The sequence below is a fragment of the Tachyglossus aculeatus genome, unplaced genomic scaffold (assembly GCF_015852505.1).
Source record: "Tachyglossus aculeatus isolate mTacAcu1 unplaced genomic scaffold, mTacAcu1.pri scaffold_211_arrow_ctg1, whole genome shotgun sequence".
Lineage (NCBI taxonomy): Eukaryota > Metazoa > Chordata > Mammalia > Monotremata > Tachyglossidae > Tachyglossus > Tachyglossus aculeatus.
In genome coordinates, this window is record NW_024044927.1 from 131,171 (window position 1) to 151,279 (window position 20,109).

The 20,109-nt window shown below is 48.3% G+C and overlaps 1 protein-coding gene across 1 annotated transcript; it reads right to left on the reverse strand.

The window, feature by feature from the left end:
- Window positions 1–601: 601 nt before the first annotated feature.
- LOC119923647 (dynein light chain roadblock-type 2-like) lies at window positions 602–16,683 on the reverse strand. The gene is made up of 4 exons (XM_038742978.1): window positions 16,669–16,683; window positions 15,730–15,799; window positions 8,499–8,666; window positions 602–897 (listed from the first exon to the last, which is right to left on the reverse strand). The coding sequence occupies exons 1-4, from the start codon at window positions 16,669–16,671 to the stop codon at window positions 854–856; spliced, it is 285 nt and encodes a 94-aa protein (XP_038598906.1). The 5' UTR covers window positions 16,672–16,683; the 3' UTR covers window positions 602–853.
- Between the last annotated feature and the right edge of the window lie 3,426 nt (window positions 16,684–20,109).

Here is a 20,109-nt window from a genome sequence, read left to right on the forward strand (position 1 = left end):
GAGTCAACCCAAATGAAATATTTGAGCAGTCGGTTCCACAAAAAGACATATAATTTAGTGCCACCGTACAAGAGGCTGTGATGACATCACTGCACCATGTGGCTGCTTCTTAGCAACAGCCGTTGCTGTCAGCAGGGATGGGACAAGGGAGAGGGAAGGGGAAAGGATGGTAGGGGAAGGAAGGAGAGAGTGGTAAAAGTGTCACAGAAGTGCCAGGAGGAGAAGGGAGGCAAATTGTTGTGGCATTGTAACAGGCTCAGCACACATCTTTGCCCAACTGCCCCAATGGTATGGCAACTATAAAACCCTGTGGAAGCTTGAGTGAGGCATTCAGGGAATTCTTCTGCCTAGTATGGTACTATATGTATGTAGAGCTGTCCTTCGTATTCCAAGAAGGCACTACTTGAAGTACACCTGTGAGTGTGTGTGTGGCTGAAAAGGACAATGTGGGATCCACAGTCCCAGCCACATTGGACACACAAGAAGATGACCTCTTGTTGTGATGCTGTACTTCATATTTGCAGATAAAGGTGCTGTTCTTTCTTTTGCCTCCTTGCCTCTCAGCACACAGCAGAAGTTAAGCAGAAACACCTTCAGGGAGCATGTTTCACATATTCATTTTTATTACATTAGTCATTAAGCTTGGCAACTCACATCAGATTTTGATCTGTGTATATCTTGCTAAAGCACAGTTCTAAAATTCAACCAGAAACAAAAACTAAGAAGCTGTGCTAGAAACAGTTTTAATAAAGACAAGCTCAGTACATTAGTAAATTCAGTAAGGACCACAATGAAAACTTGAGCCTTTTTCAAAGTATAGTTTCGTGAATGCAAGATTACTACTGCAGAAGGTCTAGTCATATGGATCCTGAAGAACGACAAGAAGATATTCCTTAGCTGTGGAAAAAAAAATGAAAGAAACATGAGTTCAACTTCAACCAAAAAAAGCTAAGCTTAAAAATAAAAAGAGACCTCATTTTTGTTGCTTTTTATACTCCAACAATGCCGGCAGATTCTCTCAGTCCAGTCACTGTGTGGGGGAGCATGAGTTGCCATAAGTGGCCAGCAGTAATAGTATTTATTAAGCACCTACTGTGTACTACACTGTGTATACAGATACGGTCTCTGGCCCCCAAGGAGCTCACCATCTAAGAAGATCAGAAAAAGCAGATCAATCTTAGAACCCTGAATGTACACAGTAAAGGGAAAGGTTTCCCTCCCTCCCCTCTCCCTGAGATCCCTAATCACCCATTCTGCTGCAGCCTGTGAAATTTGTTCTTAGTGGGCAACCCCAGAAAGTGGCACGAGATGGGACAGGAAAGGAAAAGGAGTAGGGTGGGGCTCTCTTTGTGATTCAGTTTGAACTCCAGTTCTCCCCAGCTCCCAACAATATGCTGCTCAGAGGAGATTGGCTGTCAGGTTGAACAAGTGATTCTTTAAGTGCAGCCAGGCAATGCTGGGAGCAGCCGGGAAGGGAGAGATGGTAGTAGTAAGACCACGTATTAAGGGTCTGCTGTGGGAAAAACCCAGGGAAAAAGTACAATATGGATAAGAATTAGGCACAATTTCTGGTTCTAGAAGGACGTCGGGCACTTCTCTGCAGTTTAGGAGGGTGTTTGCTTTCCCACACCAGAAAGGGAGAATATAATTTGTTGAATGCTAAGACTGCACACTCTTAATCATATCATCCTTAATGCATTAAAGCAGTTGAATCCAATTCCACTGAGAAAGAATGGAAGGTCATGGAAAAGTTGTACTTTTCCCATGTTTGAAGCAGAGGATCAGGCTCTTTCATTCATTCATTCAATCATTTACTGAGCGCTTACTGTGTGCACAGCATTGCACTAAGTGCTTGGGAGAGTACAACAAAAAACAGATACATTCCTTGTCCACAATAAGCTTACTTTACTTATTCCTTTCAGTGGAAAAATACAGCACACCTATTTATTCAGGGTTATTTAAAAACATAAATTTACAGTTAAAATATTTTCCAATTGTATTTTCTAATTATGCAAAGTTAAAGATGAATGTTCAGAACCAATTTAATTCTGTTTACATACAAAATGGAATTTTAAGAAGATTAATTAAGATTGACTTTATCAGTCTTTGAAACATGGAATCTGATCCATAAAGTGAAAGCAAAATGCACCTGTGTGAAGGCAGCAAAAAGCAAAAAGAATATAAATTCAGGACATACATCTACAGAGATGATACCCAAATCTACATCTCCCCCCTGTTCTCTCTCCCTCCCTCCAGGCTCGTATCTCCTCCTCCCTTCAGGACATCTCTACCAAGATGTCCGCCCACCACCTAAAACTCAACATGTCTAAGATTGAGCTCCTTATCTTCCCTCCCAAACCCTGTCCTCTGTCTGACTTTCCCATCACTGTGAACGGCACTACCATCCTTCCTGTCTCACAAGCCCGCCACCTTGGTGTCATCCTTGACTCCGCTCTCTCGTTCACCCCACACATCCAATCCGTCACCAAAACCTGCCGGCTTCACCTTCCTAACATCGCCAAGATCCGCCCTTTCCCCTCCATCCAAACCACTATCACGGTAGTACAATCTCTCATCATATCCCGACTGGATTACTGCATCAGCATCCTTTCTGATCTCCCAACCTCTGTCTCTCCTCACTTCAGTCTATACTTCACTCTGCTGCCCGGATTATCTTTCTACAGAAACGTTCTGGGCATGTGTCCCAACGTGACCCTTGGGTACCAGCCATCTCAAGGTCAAATGCTATCTCGTGGCCACCTGAGCCAGCAGGCGGAACTCGGAAGGGAGGGTGGGATATCGCCCCCAACCCAAACTGCTAGATTGACAGCCCAAGCTGGGAATACAGAAGGTGTCCCTTGCCCTCATGCCAATCAAATTAGGTATGGAAGAGGGGAAGGGCAGAGATTGGACAAACTAAGACTGGAAGCTGGAATGGCCAAGGAGCACAGGTGATAAATACTGCGGCCTCTGGCCCTCTAGGCAGAGGATCGAGATTTGCAGCGGATTGCTGCAGGGTGCCTCTGTCCAGAGCGTGAGAAGCCCGCTCTGCCTGCACCAAGTGAGGAGCCCTGGGATGGGGAAGTGTCCCGTTCCACTGGACGCTCGTGAGGCTGGAAGCCAGGTGCTTCGCCATGGGTATGTAACGAATGAATGGATTCCTCCCAAATGGAAAATCCTCGTGGGTGGGAGCTAGGGGCTTCCCCCATGGGTGTGTAACTCAAGTGGATTCTTCCCGAGTGGGAAGTGCACATGAGTGCAAACAAACTGTAAGGGAATTCCGCCTGGATGGGACCTAGGGGTTCTGCCACACACGAATAATGTATACGTGTGTTCCTCCCGTTAGGGAAGCTCTCATATTACTAACTGATTACATTCCTCCCGAAAGGGAAGTTCAATCCATTGCCCCTAAAGCAATTAAATAATTCAATATGCCTCGCAGAATCAATTTTATATAAAACTCAGGCTTTCCCTCCCCAGCCTCTCTCCCTCTCTAGCCTTGCCCATCACTGAACGAACTCATCCCCGGACGACGGGTGACAGCATGTCACCCCTCCTCCTCAAAAATCTCCAGTGGTTGCCTATCAACCTCCGTATCAAGCATAAACTCCTCACTATTGACTTCAAAGCTCTCCATCACCTTGCCCTCTCCTACCTCACCTCCCATCTCGCCTCCTACAGCCCAGCCCGCACACTCTTCCCTTTTTTGCCGCTAAATTACTCATTGTGCTTCTTCTCGTCTGTCCCACCTCCTACCTCTGGCCTGGAATGCCCTCCCTCCTCAAATTCACCAAACTAGCACACTTCCCCCCTTCAAAGCCCTATTAAAAGCTCACCTCCTCCAAGAGGCCTTCCCAGACTAAGCCTCCTTTTTCCTTTACTCCCCCCTCCCCTCCCCATTGCCCCTACTCCCTCCCTCTGCTCTAGCCCCTCCCTGCACCACAGCACTTGTGTGTATATATGTACATATTAATAATTCTACTTATTTTATTAATGATGTGTATATATCTATAATTCTATTTTTTTTATATTGATGCTATTGAGGCCTGTTTACTTGTTTTGATGTCTGTCTCCCCCCTTCTAGACTGTGAGCCCATCGTGGGCACGGATTGTAACTGTTGCTGAATTGTACTTTCCAAGCACTTAGTACAGTGCTCTGAACACAGTAAGTGCTTCATAAATATGATTGAATGAATGAATGAAAGCCAAATGTTGAAGTACTTAACACTCACACCCTATGCACTGGTTCTTTATTTTTCCAAATATCTACTGGCTCTTGGGGAAACATAATTTAAGACTGCACCTCCTAATTCTATTGGGCTGATCTTTCATTCATCTAAGGGTACTTTTGGAGTGCCTCCAGTGGGCAAAGTACTGGTGAAGGGTTCAGTGGGGGATTCATTAGACAGGGTCCCTGGGCCTCAGGGGGCTCCCAATCTAAAAGAGGGGCACTGGGGTGGGGGATGAGGACATGAGGAAAGATTGAAATGACAAACCCTCCCTTGACCCCACAACTCCCTCCAGTTATCACCCCATTTCCCTCCTACCATAACTCTTCAAACTCCTTGACAGAATTGTCTATGCCCCGTTTCCACTTTCTCTCCACCAATTCTCTTCCGTGATCCCCTCTGATCTAGTTTTTTTTATGGTACTTGCTAAGCACTTACTGTGTATCAAGCACTATTCTAAGCATTGGGGTTAATCAGGCCAGATACAGTCCCTGTCCCATAAGAGGCTCACAGTCTAAGTAGGAGGGAGACTGCTACTTACAGTTGAGGAAACTGAGGCACAGAGAAGCTAAGTGACTGACCCAAGGCTCGGAGCTTAGCTTGTGTGCCCCATGAGGACAGGGACTGTGTCCCACCTAATTAATTTGTACCTACCTCAGTGCGTAGAACATTGCTTGACACATAGTAAGTACCCAACAAATACCATAAAAAAGTGGCAGAGCTGGGATTAGAACCCAGGCCCTCTTGCTCCCAGGCCCGTGCTCTTTCCAAGAGGCCACACTACTTCCTTAGTTTCCAGCCCCTTCACTCCATGGAAACTGCCCTCTCTAACATCATCAATGACCTTCTTCTTGCCAAATCTGACGGCCTCTACTCCATCCTAATCCTCCTTGATCTCGGCTGCCTTCAACACTGTGGACCACCCCCTTCTCCAGGAAACATTAGCTAACTTTGGCTTCACTGTCCTCTTCTCATTCTGTTCCTATCTCTCTGATGGCTCCTTCTCAGTCTCTTATGCAGGCTCCTCCTCTGCCTCTGACAGTTGGAGTCCCTCAAGGTTCAGTTCTGGGTCCCCTTCTATTCTTCATCTACACCCACTTCCTCGGGACTCATCTGCTCCCATAGCTTCAACTACCACCCCTATGCAGATGCTCCCAAATTTACCTCTCAAGCCCTGATCTCTTTCCTTCTCTCTCTGCTTGTCCCGCCGACACCTCAAACTAAACATGTCTAAAACTAAATTCTTCACCTTCCCACCCAAATCCTGCCCACCCCCACATCTTTCCCATCACTACTGTCCTCCCTGTCTCACAAGCCCATAATCGTGGCAATGTCCTCGATTCATCTCTCTCATTTAACCCACATGTTCAATTTGTCACCAAATCCTGCCAGTTCTACCTTCACAACATTAGTAAAATCCGCCCTTCCCTAACCATCCAAACTGCTAACACATTGACTAAAGCACTTACCCTATCCTGCCTGGACTACTGCATCTGCCTCCTCGCTGACCTCCCTGCCTCCTGTCTCTCCCCACTCCAGTCCACACTTCACTCTGCTGCCCAGATCATTTTTCTAAAAAAACCTATTCAGTCCATATTTCCCCACTCCTCAAGAACCTCCAGTGGTTGTCCATCCACCTCTGCATCAAACAGAAACTCCTTACCATCAGCTTTAAAGCACGTAATCAATTCACCCCCTCCTACCTTATCTTGCTAATCTACTACAGCCCAGCCCACACACTTTGCTCCTCTAGTGCCAGCTTGCCCTCTGTGCCTTGATCTCCTCTATCTCTTCGCCAACCCCTTTCCCATGACCTCCTCTGGCCTGGAACTCCTTCCCCTTCCATATGTGTCACACCTCCACTCTGCCCACCTTCAAAGCCTTCTTAAAATCACATCTCCTTCAAGGGGCCTTCCACGACTAAGCCCTCTTTTCCCTGACTCCCTCTCCCCTCTGCCATCATCTATGCACTTGGATCTGAACCCTTGGAGCTCTTGGTATTCACCTCACTCTCAGCCCCCTAGCACTTACATTCATATCTATGATTTATTTATTTATATTAATGTTTGTCTCCTCTTCTAGACTGAAAGCTCGTTGTGGGCAGGGACCGGGTCTACCAACTCTGTTGCACTGTATTCTCCCAAGGGCTTAGAAGAGTGCACTGCACACAGTAAGCACTCAATAAATACCACTGACCATAAAGACAAAACAACACAAAGACACAAATACAGATTTTGCTATTGAATGATAACCTCCCGAGATGGCATTTCATGAATCGGAATACAATTTAAATAAACTTTCCTCTCACAGATAGGATCAACCTCATTACTTAACACGGCCCAATGCACTGCAGAGCCCTGAATTGCATACGGCCTGCTGGATTGCTCGGGGGTGCGGGTGGGGGTTGTCCCTGAACCTTCTTTTTCTACTTCGAAAATTGATTCCTGTAGAGCATATGCACTGTCTGCCTTCCACGGTGTGGGGGAAGTACGCACCACTTGCCTTCCATGGTGCGAGCTGTTCTCTAGCTCCCTCCTGTCCCCGCCTCTTGCCTTTTAGACCAATTCTGTCACCTTTCTCTCTTTCCTATTCTCACTCCTTTCTCCTGCGTTGTGTTTGGGAACTTCAACCTCCATGTGGAGTTTGCTCTGAACCCCCTGACCACCCACTTCCTCACTCTACTTAACTTTGCCGATTGCTCACCTAACTCCACCTCTCAGTCCAATACAGGTTCAATAGCATCTCTAGACAATGCCCCATCTCTAACCTTACCAACTCTGACCGACCCTTACCCAACCACAGTCTTCTAACCTGTCATCTTGGCCCACCCCGCACCTCCCCAAATCCGTGACCTCTGCACTCTGGACCCACTCATGCTGTCCCAAACTGTCATATTCCTCCCATCCACCTCCTCAACACCTCCCTCTCCACCAAATAACTTCCTGGCCCCCTTGTCCCTCTGTCACTCTTACACCAGCAACCCCCTGCCCTGGATCACCCCATTGCCCACTTGCCCCATTTCTGGGCTTGTGCAGCTGATCCCAGCTGGTGAAAACTAAGGCACTAGGCTAACTTCTGCCACTTGGAATTCACTCTGACCTGCTCTATTTCAGCTCACTCTTCGGCTCAGCAACCATTCTATTCCTCGCTCATTGACTCCCATGCCTGCAGCCCTATCAACTCTTGCAAACCTTCAACTCCTTCTTGAAGCCTCCAGTGTTCCTACTGCCTCTCTCCCATAGCCCTGATGATCTCACCAACTTCTTTCAGGGTAAAATAGAAACCACTGGGCATGAACTTTGCAAGGTTCTTCCTTCCCTTTCTCAAGCTCTACTCCCTCCTCTTCCTTCTCTTCCTCCTTCCCTGCTCACAGGAAGCTTACACTCTAGGGGTGGAGACTGACAGGGGAATCAGAATAAATAAATTGAATGTTCAATAATAATATCAGTAGTAAATGAATTGCATTTTCAAAGGATAAGACCTAGATCATAAAGGCAGTTAACAAAAAATAAACACAGAACCCTAGAAGCAGATGATGGGTTGCTGAATTCAGGGTACGGATAATTGCCTGGGTAAGTATTGTTGTAAAAGGTGGCATTTTAAGAGGCCTTTGAAGGTGAGGAGGATTAAGGTCTGGTGGATTTCAGGGTGGGGGCAGGGGGAGAAGGGTGCTCTTGGTTGCAGGGATAGTATGAATGAGCTGAGCTGAGAGCACAGGTTGGAGGTGGGCTTGGGTGGAGCAAATAGTATGAGCCGGGAACGTATGAGAAAACTGAGGCCCGGAGAAGATTAGTGACTTGCCCAAGGTCGAGCAACAGGCAAGTAGCAGAGCTGGGACTAGAACCTGTGACTCCTGGCTCCCAGGTCTGTGCTTATTCCACTAGGCCCCACTGGTTTTGAGGTGAAAGATGATGTGTGCCAAGCGAGGTTTCAGAAAGATGATCTGGGCAGGAGTGCCATTTTATCAATCAGTCAATGTGTGCAGAGCACTGTACTAAGCATATGGGGGAGTACAATATAACAGAGTTGATATACATGTTCCCTGCCCTGTCTAGAGGACTGGATGGACTGTAGAGGTAAGCGTTGGTGCATCCACCTCACCCAGCCATCAAAAATTGAAAGCCAAGGTCTCACTTAACATTTTTGGCTTTGATCAATGTACATCTAAATGGCTGTTTGATATGCTTCGAAACAGCAGGTAACACCGAATGTATAAGAATGTGGTTTGTTTTTTAAAGTTACAAAAAGTCACTTTAAATATTAAATTACCTGGGATTACCAGGATTTCATATTTCTCTGTAGCAATCCGAAGAAGATTTAGGGCATCTTGAGGATTAAATTCTTTCACAGCGTACTGTGCTAGTTCTATAAGGTGATGAAGATGCTTTGCATATTGAACTGTTGCAGGGTACAATAGGTTTTTTTTAATTGGAGTGCCTATAAAAATGAGTGAATACAAAACATACTATTAGTGCACAGATCATCACTGCATGCTAAAGAGCACATTCAAATGAAAACCCATAAATGAATATTCTCTATTCATTAACAGCTTCTCTCACAAAATTTAAATTTTATATTAGGATTTATTAGAAAATCTTTAGAAAAATAAATCTAGATTACATCATCTCAGAGTTTATTTACTAGAGAAGCAGCATAGTGTAGTGGATAGAGCACGGGCCTGGGAGTCAGAAGGTCATTCGTTCTTATTCTGGCTCCTCCACCTGTCTGCTGTGCGACCTTGGGCAAGTCACTTCACTTCTCTGGGCCTCAGTTACCTCATCTGTAAAAAGGGGATTGAGACTGTGAGCCCCACATGGGACAGGGACTATGTCCAACCCAATTTGCTTGTATCCACCCCAGTGCTTAGTACAGTGCCTCGCACATAGTAAGCACAGTGCTTGGCACATAGTAAGCGCTTAACAAAATACCATTATTCATTCATTCATTCGTATTTATTGAGCGCTTACTGTGTGCAGAGCACTGTACTAAGCGCTTGGGAAGTACAAATCGGCAACATATAGAGACGGTCCCTACCCAACAGTGGGTTCACAGTCTAGAAGGGGGAGACAGACAACAAAACAAAACATATTAACAAAATAAAATAAATAGAATAAACATGTACAAATAAAATAAGTAAATAAAGAGTAATATAAGATAAATAAATAAATAAATAGAGTAATACACATGGTAAGAGCCCGCTGCGGGACAAGGCCTGCGTCCAACCCGATCTCCTTGGGAGCCACCCCGGCGTTCATTCATTCATTCAATCGTATTTATTGAGCGCTTACTGTGTGCAGATCACTGTACTAAGCGCTTGGGAAGTACAAGTTGGCAACATATAGAGACAGTCCCTACCCAACAGTGGGCTCACAGTCTATTGTCTGTTATTTGCAATCATAAACACAAACATTTATTAAGTCCTTATACTGAATAACTCTAATGCTCCATACTACACATTACAGAAAACACATAGAAATTGATTAAGTCACCGAGAAGCCACTTGGAGGTATCTGTTCAAAATGGTGTTAAATGGTCTGCGTTAATTGGCACTAAATGTAGTTATTTCGGTCATATGAATTCACACAAAGATATCTATTCTTCATATTCAAAGTCCTAGCTACCGACAGTGGTGCTTTCTCCTTGTGTGTGGCTGAAAACGGATGACTCCTGATGACTCCTCCCTGATGATGCCTCTGCCGCCCACCTTCTATCTCTCCTCGACGCTGCCAACCTCTTGCTCCACCCCACCTCACCCACTCACCAACTTGGTCATACTCTCGACCTCGTCATCTCCTATCGCTGCACTGTGTCCACCCTCACCAACTCTGAAATCCCTCTCTCTGATCATAATGTTCTCACCTGCCTCCTCACTCACACTCCTTTCCCCTGTAAATCCATATTACTCCCTCATAGAGATCTCTGCTCTCTTGACCCCATCCATCTTTCTGAGCGCCTCACACCCCACCTCGCCTCCCTCTCCTCTCTACCCAGTCTTGACGATCAGATTACTGCTCTCAACTCTGCCCTTTCTACTCAGCTAGACTCACTCGCTCCCCTTTCCCTTCGACGCTCTCGTACCACTAACCCACAGCCCTGTATCACTGCCACTGTGCACCTCCTTCGCTCTTATGCTCAAGCTGCCGAACATTGCTGGCGAAGGTCTAAACACCATGCCAACCTCTTTCACTTCAAGTTTATCCTTTCCTGCCTTAACTCAGCCCTCTCCTCTGCCAGACAAAACTATTTCTCCTCCCTTATTGACACCCATGCCCATCATCCCCGCCAGCTCTTCCGTACATTTAACTCCCTACTCAGGCCTCCGGTTCCTCCCCCTCCTCCTTCCCTCACCCCCAACGATCTGGCCTCCTACTTCATTAACAAAATTAAATCCATCAGGTCCGACCTCCCCAAGGTCACTCCCCCTCCTTCTCCAACCCCCCGGCTCTCCACACTCTCTGCTACTCTCCCATCCTTCCCAGCAGTATCCTCAGAGGAGCTCTCCTCCCTCCTCTGAAGTGCTACTCCGGCCACCTGTGCTTCTGACCCCATTCCCTCTCATCTCATGAAATCTCTCGCTCCATCCCTTCTCCCCCCCTTAACCTCCATCTTCAACCGCTCTCTCTCCACTGGTTCCTTCCCCTCTGCCTTCAAACATGCCCATGTCTCTCCCATCCTAAAAAAACCCTCTCTTAACCCCACCTCACCTTCTAGTTATCGCCCCATATCCCTCCTACCATTCCTTTCCAAACTCCTTGAACAAGTTGTCTACGCGTGCTGCCTCGAAGTCCTCAACACCTACTCTCTTCTCGACCCCCTCCAGTCTGGCTTCCGTCCCCTACATTCCACGGAAACTGCCCTCTCAAAGGTCACCAATGACCTCTTGCTTGCCAAATCCAACGGCTCATACTCTGTCCTAATCCTCCTCGACCTCTCAGCTGCCTTCGACACTGTGGACCACCCCCTTCTCCTCAACACGCTATCCGACCTTGGCTTCACAGACTCCATCCTCTCCTGGTTCTCCTCTTATCTCTCCAGTCGTTCATTCTCAGTCTCTTTTGCAGGCTCCTCCGCCCCCTCCCATCCCCTTACTGTGGGGGTTCCCCAATGTTCAGTGCTTGGTCCCCTTCTGTTCTCGATCTACACTCAGTCCCTTGGTGACCTCATTCGCTCCCATGGCTTCAACTATCACCTCTACACTGATGACACCCAGATCTACATCTCTGCCACTGCTCTCTCCCCCTCTCTCCAGGCTCGCATCTCCTCCTGCCTTCAGGACATCTCCATCTGGATGTCTGCCCGACACCTAAAACTCAATATGTCCAAGACTGAACTCCTTGTCTTCTCTCCCAAACCCTGCCCTCTCCCTGACTTTCCCACCTCTGTTGACGGCACTACCACCCTTCCCGTCTCACAAGCCTGCAACCTTGGTGTCATCCTCGACTCCGCTCTCTCATTCACCCCTCACATCCACGCCGTCACCAAAACCTGCCGGTCTCAGCTCCGCAACATCGCCAAGATCCGCCCTTTCCTCTCCATCCAAACCGCTACCCTGCTCGTTCAAGCTCTCATCCTATCCCGTCTGGACTACTGTATCAGCCATCTCTCTGATCTCCCATCCTCATGTCTCTCCCCACTTCAATCCATACTTCGTGCTGCTGCCCAGATTGTCTTTGTCCAGAAATGCTCTGGGCATGTTACTCCCCTCCTCAAAAATCTCCAGTGGCTACCAATCAATCTGCGCATCAGGCAGAAACTCCTCACCCTCAGCTTCACGGCTGTCCATCACCTTGCCCCCTCCTACCTCACCTCCCTTCTCTCCTTCTACAGCCCACCCCGTACCCTCCGCTCCTCTGCCGCTACTCTCCTCACCGTGCCTCATTCTCACCTGTCCCGCCATCGACCCCCGGCCCACATCATCCCCGGGGCCTGGAATGCCCTCCCTCTGCCCATCCGCCAAGCTAGCTCTCTTCCTCCCTTCAAGGCCCTACTGAGAGCTCACTTCCTCCAGGAGGCCTTCCCTGACTGAGCCCCTTCCTCCCTTTCCCCCTCGTCCCCCTCTCCATCCCCCTCATCTTACCTCCTTCCCTTCCCCACAACACCTGTATATATGTATATATGTTTGTACGTATTTATTACTCCATTTATTTTACTTGTACATATCTATTCTATTTATTTTATTTTGTTAGTATGTTTGGCTTTGTTCTCTGTCTCCCCCTTTTAGACTGTGAGCCCACTGCTGGGTAGGGACTGTCTCTATATGTTGCCAACTTGTACTTCCCAAGCGCTTAGTACAGTGCTCTACACACAGTAAGCGCTCAATAAATACGATTGATTGATTGATTGAAAAGGTGGTGAACATAAACCAAAGGTAGGTAGAGCACTTTTTGTGGTCCCTTGCTCCACTGGGTTGAGCAATGTGCTCCTAAATATGGCTGCTTGGACAACAAGAATGTTGCAAGCAGCCACTGAGGCCTCTTCGGAAACCGAGAGCCCAATATAAAGTTCCTGACTGACACGGGACTTGAGTTTAGGGTGGCAGGGTGAAAACTGCATTTGATTTGTCCGTGCAGGAGTGGTGATGGACAAATCCTCACTATTGGCTTCAAAGCTCTCCATCACCCTGCCCCCTCTTACCTCACCTCCCTTCTCACCTTCTACAGCCCAGCCCGCACACTCCGCTCCTCTGCCTCTAACCTCACTGTGCTTCATTCTCGCCTGTCCGGCCGTCGACCCCTGGCCCACGTCCTACCTCTGGCCTGGAATGCCCTCCCTCCTCACATCCACCAAACTAGCACACTTCCCCTCTTCAAAGCCCTACTGAAAGCTCACCTCCCCCAGAAGGCCTTCCCAGACTAAGTCCCTCTTTTCCTCTGCTCCTCCTCCCCTCCCTGTTGCCCCGACTCCCTCCCTCTGCTCTACCCCCCTCCCCACCCCACAGCACTTGTGTATACATGTACATATTTATTATTCTATTTATTTTATTAATGATGTGTATATATCTATAATTCTCTCCTCCCTTTCCTCCCAGGAGGCCTTCCCAGACTGAGCCCCCCATTCCTCTCCCCCTCCCCATCCCCCCCCACCCTACCTCCTTCCCCTCCCCACAGCACCTGTATATATGTTTGTACAGATTTATTACTCTATTTTACTTGTACATATTTACTGTTCTATTTATTTTATTTTGTTAATATGTTTTGTTTTGTTGTCTGTCTCCCCCTTCTAGACGGTGAACCCGCTGCTGGGTAGGGACCATCTCTATATGTTGCCAACTTGTACTTCCCAAGCACTTAGTACAGTGCTCTGCACACAGTAAGCGCTCAATAAATATGATTGTATGAATGCTATTGATGCCTGTCTACTTGTTTTGTTTTGCTTTGTATTGTTGTCTCCCCTTCTAGACTGTGAGCCCATTGTTGGGTAGGGATTGTCTCTCTTTGTTGCCAAAATGTACTTTCCAAGCACTTGGTACACTGCTCTGCACATGCTAGACCCTCAATAAATACCAGTGGTTGACTGATAAATACTAAAGCCAGAACAAGTAGGACCATCAGAAAGGAAGTTGATTACCAAACTCAATTTTCATGTGTAAAATCAGAGGCCCTTAAGAAATGTCATTATGGCCCACTGGCCCACTAGATGCCACTGGTCCACCTAGCTCAGTTCTCCAACAGTAGCAACAGGATTCTTGAAGGAACAGGGTGATGATTACCCTCAGTAACGGTTAGGGATGTGCCACCTACCATCTCTCTACACGACTGATTTCCCCTCTAGTAATCCAGTATGAATTCAATCAATCAATAGTGTTTACTGAGTACTTGCTTTGGGCAGAGCCCTGTACTTAGCACTTGGGAGAATACGATATAATAATAACTGTGGTATTTTTTAAGGGCTTAAAAAACAGTGTCAGTCACTGTTCTACGAGCTGGACAAGGCAATTAGGCTGGACACAGTCCATATCCCACTCAGGGCTGACTGTCTTAATCCCTATTTTACAGATGAGGTAACTGAGGCACAGAGAAATTAAGTGACTTGCCCAAGGTCGCACAGCACACAGCCCAACATATGACCCTTTTACAAAAGGGATGTCCGGAGGAGGGATGGAAGTGGAGGAGCTGGGATGACAGCAAAGGGGGCTCCAGAAGAGGAAAAGGCGGGTCTGGATAGAGCACAGCCCTGGGAGTCAGAAGGACCTGGTTCTAATCCTGGCTCCACCATCTGTCTGCCAGGTGACCTTGGACAAGTCGCTCAATTTCTCTGCCCCTCACTTCCCTCATCTGTTAATGGGCACGAACACAGTCCCTTCCCTCAAGGAGCTTACAGTCTAATGGGAGGTCCTGAAACTGAAATAAATTAACAGGTAGGGGGAAGCAACCGCGTTTAAAGATATGGACATAACTGCCATGGGCGGGATGGGGTGGGAGTGGGCTCAAGTACATTGACACCTGTCTACATGTTTCGTTTTGTTGTCTGTCTCCCCCTTCTAGACTGTGAGTCCGTTTCCGGGTAGGGACTGTCTCTATATGTTGCCAATCTGTACTTCCCAAGCGCTTAGGACAGTGCTCTGCACACAATAAGGGCTCAATAAATACGATTGAATGAATGAATGAAAGTACAGAGGTGACAGTATGTTTGCACCTTTTCACACTAGAATCAGGATTCAGGACAGAGTCGATTATTATCTCGCAGTCCATTATCTGTTTCTGAAACTAATTATGGTTAATTAGTTAAGCACGTATGATGTGCCAAACACTGTTCTAAACACTGGGGTAGATAAAAGTTAATCAGGTTGGTCACAGTCCCTGTTCCACATGGGGCTCACATTCTCTTAGTCCCCACTTTACAGATGAGATAACTGAGGCCCACAGAATACTAATAATGATGGTATTTAAGGGCTTACTATGTGGGGGCACTGTACTAAGCGCCCAGATGGATACAAGCAAATCAAGTTGGATAAAGTCCCTGTCCCACGTGGGGCTCACAATCTCAATCCCCATTCTACATCTGAGGTCCCTGCGGCACAGAGAAGTGAACCGACTGGCCCGGGGTCACACAGCAGATAAGCGGTGGAGCCGAGATCAGAAGCCAGGTCCTTCTGGCCCCTGCTCTATCCACTAAGCCACACTGCTTCTAAACTCGTAGGCTATATAAATGTCTTTCCTAAACTGAGAAATTCCCAGACATTCCCAGAAATTCCCAGCGGTAAGCTCTTCAAATTCAGGAGCGAAACCGACAGCTGTTGAGAACTATCATAACAAACATTTTCCCCTTTCTGAATAGTTACTGAAGAATACAAATTGGGGGGTGGAATTGTATTTAGGTTTTTTAGAAGAACCGCTGGATTTTTTAGCATAATACCCATCAAGTGTTAAACTCAAAATATAGAGAACAGTTCTTTGATATCAAAGTATTTTACAAGGCATTTTTTTTTCTTCAGGCCTGGTATAACACACACCTATGAAGTTACATTTTAGATCTTTAAATATAGTTGAAATATATTTACCGTCTGCACTTATAACCATAACTCCAACAACCCTTCTATGGAACCACAACCTCCTTAAGGTCCTTGCCGTCTATAACGAATGAAACAGAGCAGTGAGAGTTAATTAACCAAAATAACATGTTGGGGGATATACACTTTCCTTTTTCTCCAACTCGAGACTAAATTGTCCATTGCAAAGACATCTCAGTCAGATTCTCGTGAAAACATTATTTAACTTTAGTTGAGAAGTTATCCAGATCCTAAGTGTCCTCCAGATTCAGTAAAAACCTACTAGGACATTGTAGTCGAAATTCTGGAAAAAGACCATGCGTTGATCAATCAGATCCTAGGCATCATCAAGTCAATGGGAAATAGGGAATCTGGCTCTCGAGGAGGCAGATTTTCTATAATTTTTAAAAAAGAAGATTTTGACAAATATTTAGGACTATACGTGTTGCAGATTGGTGTGTGTATACATACACACACACACACACATAATTATTGTGATATCTTTCAGTGTTTATGTGTAGCATATCATTTCTGGGGGTCGGTGGGGTATGCCGGTCTTTCCTTTCCCGTCTACCGCTGACTTGGAGAGTTAGTTAACCACAGTGTAGCCCAAAAGCTTCCTAGGGTCGATCAAATTCTGCCTTCATTTAACAGTGCTAGAGAATGAATAAAGGGAATCACAGCAATATAGAAAGTTAGGTCTTGTAAATGTGGATGCTTAAAGCTCAGGGACCTGGGCCTACTTTGTGGTCATGAATGGATCTTGTAAATGGGGATGCTTAAAGCTCCTGGGTCTCCTTTTTGGTCATGAACGGCGCAGGGCGGTTGCGGGGCTTCCCCGGGCTCAGCTACGCCAGAGGCAGAACGACAAGCCGAGCCGCCTGAGCCCTCCTCCCGGGCCGCTCCCCCTCTCCCCGTCCCCCCGGCAGGGTGGGGGTCCAGCCCGGTTACCATGGCGGGGCGGGGCGGAGCGGAGCCGGCGGATCCCGGGAGCCCAACCGCCGCCACGGGCCCCGTCGGTTGCTAGGAGACAGGGGCGATGACGTCACCCCGGACAAGCGGCCGGGCGCCGCCGGTCGGGGGCGCGCGGGGGAGCGGGGGCGCGCGGAGCCGGGCCCCAATGGCGTGGGCGGAGCCTCCCCCGGCCCGGCGGGGACGCGGCCGCGCCTCTGTCGTCTCCTCCGCCTCCTCCTCCTTTTCTCTCTCTCTCTCTCGGTGGCAGCTGGGAGTGGACTGCTTTAGGTACACAAGGACTACACAATCAGGTGCCGGCATCATCTGCGCACTGACTGGAGCCGGAGGTTTCTTTGGTTTTTCTTCTTTTAATGGCATTCGTCAGTTGCTTACTGTGCGCCAGTCACTGTACTATGCACTGGAGTAGACGGTAATAATGACTGTATTTTTAAGCGCTTACTATCTGCCAAGCACTGTTCTAAGCGCTGGGGTAGATACAAGGTCATCAGGTTGTCCCATGTGGAGCTCACAGTCTTAACCCCTATTTTACAGAGAAGTGAAGTGACTCGCCCAAAATCACACAGCCGACAAGCGGCAGAGCCAGGATTAATCGTGACCTCTGGCTCGCAAGCCCGTGCTCTTTCCACTGAGCCACACTGCTTCTCCAGATATAAACTAATCAGGTCTGACGCAGTCCGTATCGTTCACATTGGGCTCACAGTTTTCATCCCCATTTTACAGATGAGGTAACTGAGGCAGAGGCAAATTAAGTGACTTGCCCAAAGTCCCACTGGGGGCAAGTGGCAAAGCCCGGGTTAGAAGTCAGAGAGGAGGGAAGGGAATCTCTTGAGATATTGCCGGGAAAGATGGGAGAGTTGAAGAAGGGGAAGGAGGAGGGAGGGACAGGAGAGGAGCCGGGGAGATTTTAGGGAGCTCGTGCCTGATGGTTTCAGTTTTCTCAATAAAGTACCTGTCCATTAGGGTCAAGAGATGAGGGAGGCAGGGTGGAAGAGGCCAATAGACAGCCAACAGGGAATGTGTCTGTTTATCGTTGTATTGTACTCTTCCAAGCGCTTAGTACAGTGCTCTGCACACAGTAAGCACTCAATAAATGCGATTGAAAGAGTGAATGAACAGTTGAAGATCAATTAATCATTCAATCGAATTTAGTGGGCGAATTAAATGACTTGCCCAAAGCCGCACTGGGGGCAAGTGGCAGAGCCCGGGGTTAGAAGTCAGGTCCTCCTGACTCGCAGGCCCACGCTCCATCCATTAGACTACGCCACTGATACTGATTCCACTCCCAGGTTCAGCAGTCTGTGGTTGCACTGATGCCAGCTGAACCAGGCTTTCCTTGGTTAGCCTATGACTGGAGCATTACCGATTTTGGGACTAGGATTTTCCAATGCTCTTTCTTGCCTCCTCCGTCTCTCTTCTCCTTCCATCGCCCATTCTCCTCCACCTCCTATTCCCTCTGCCACTCCCTCCCCCTTCTCCTTCTTCCTTCCCCTGTTGACAGAGCCTACTTCAGATGGCCGAGTGGCAAGAGCACGAGCTTGGGAGTCAGAGGATGAGTCAGTCTAATCCCGGCTCCACTACTTGTTTGCTGGGAGACCTTGGGCAAGTCACTTCGTTCATTCATTCAGTTGTATTTGAGCGCTTACTGTGTGCAGAGCACTGTACTAAGCACTTGGGAAGTACAGAAGCAGCGTGGCTCTGTACACAGAGCACGGGCTTGGGAGTCAGAGCTCATGGGCTCAAATCCTGGCTCCGCCAATTCTCAGCTGTGTGACTTTGGGCAAGTCACTCAATTTCTCTGTGCCTCAGTCACCTCATCTGTAATCTGTAATATCTGTAATATGGGGATTAAGACTGTGAGCCCCACGTGGGACAACCTGATCACCTTGTATCCTCCCCAGCGATTAGAACAGTGCTTTGCACATAGGAAGCGCTTAACAAATGCCATCATTATTATTCAATCGTATTTATTGAGCTCTTACTGTGTGCAGAGCATTGTACTAAGCACTTGGGAAGTACAAGTGGGCAACATATAGAGACGGTCCCTACCCAACAATGGGCTCACAGTCTAGAAGGGGGAGACAGACAACAAAACAATACATGTAGACAGGTGTCAAAATCGTTAGAATAAATAGAATTATAGCTATATGTACATCATTAACAAAATAGAGTAGTAAATATGTAAAAGTAAAATGAATAGAGTAATAAATCTGTACAAATATATACAAGTGCTGTGGGGTGGGGGAGGATGGGGAGGAAGGGGGGAAAAGGGGGCTCAGTCTGAGAAGGCCTCCTGGAGGGGGTGAGCTCTCAGTAGGGCTTTGAAGGGAGGAAGAGAGCTAGCTTGGCGGATGTGCGGAGGGAGGGCATTCCAGGCCAGGGGAAGCACGTGGGCCGGGGGTCGACGGCGGGACAGGCGAGAACGAGGCACGGCGAGGAGGTTAGCGGCAGAGGAGCGGAGGGTGCGGGCTGGGCTGTAGAAGGAGAGAAGGGAGGTGAGATAGGAGACTGCGAGCCCACTGTTGGGTAGGGACTGTCTCTATATGTTGCCAACTTGTACTTCCCAAGCGCTTAGTACAATGCTCTGCACACAGTAGGTGCTCAATAAATACGATCGATTGATTGATAGGAGGGGGCGAGGTGATGGAGAGCCTTGAAGCCGAGGTGAGGGGTTTTTGCTTGATGCGTACGTTGGCGGGCACTGGAGATTTTTGAGGAGGGAAGTAACATGCCCAGAGGGTTTCTGTACAAATATAATCCGGGCAGCAGAGTGAAGTATAGACTGAAGAGGGGAGAGACAGGAGGATGGGAGATCCAAACAACTCCGCACGACCCTCAAGAAGCAGCGAAGCCAGAGGAAAGTGCCCAGGGCTGGGAGTTGGAAGTCTTGGGTCCTAGTCCTGGTTCTGACACTTGTGTGCTGCGTGACCTTGGGCAAAGGCTCTTTGGCTTCTCTGGGCTTCAATGCCCAATCTGTAAAACTGGGGGAAAGGCATCTGTTCTCCCTCTTCCTTAGCCTGGGACGCTGCCTCTGCTCTGGCCGCCAAATCCCCGCACCAGCGATTGGCACAGAGGGATCGCTCGATCATCCGCGCTCGAATGCGGGGACTGACCTAGCCCACCCCAGGCACCGACTCGATCAGACCCTGCCGCGAGGGGAGGGAGCAAAGGCTTCTGGGAGTCGTAGTCCGGCGCTCGCTCTGGAGGGCGTCCGGCCGGGGCCACAGAACTACCAGTCCCGTCGTGCCCCGCGGCGGGGCCGGCTGCGGTGGGCGGAGCTGCCGCAGAAGGCGCTCGCGAGGCGATGGTTCGTACGGGCGAAGGGCGGCCGAGCGGCGGGGCCGGCCCCTTCCCGACCACTGCCGACGCCCTCCTTCCCCGCTCGGGTGGCGGAAGAAGCGAGGATTTTCGTCGTCGTCG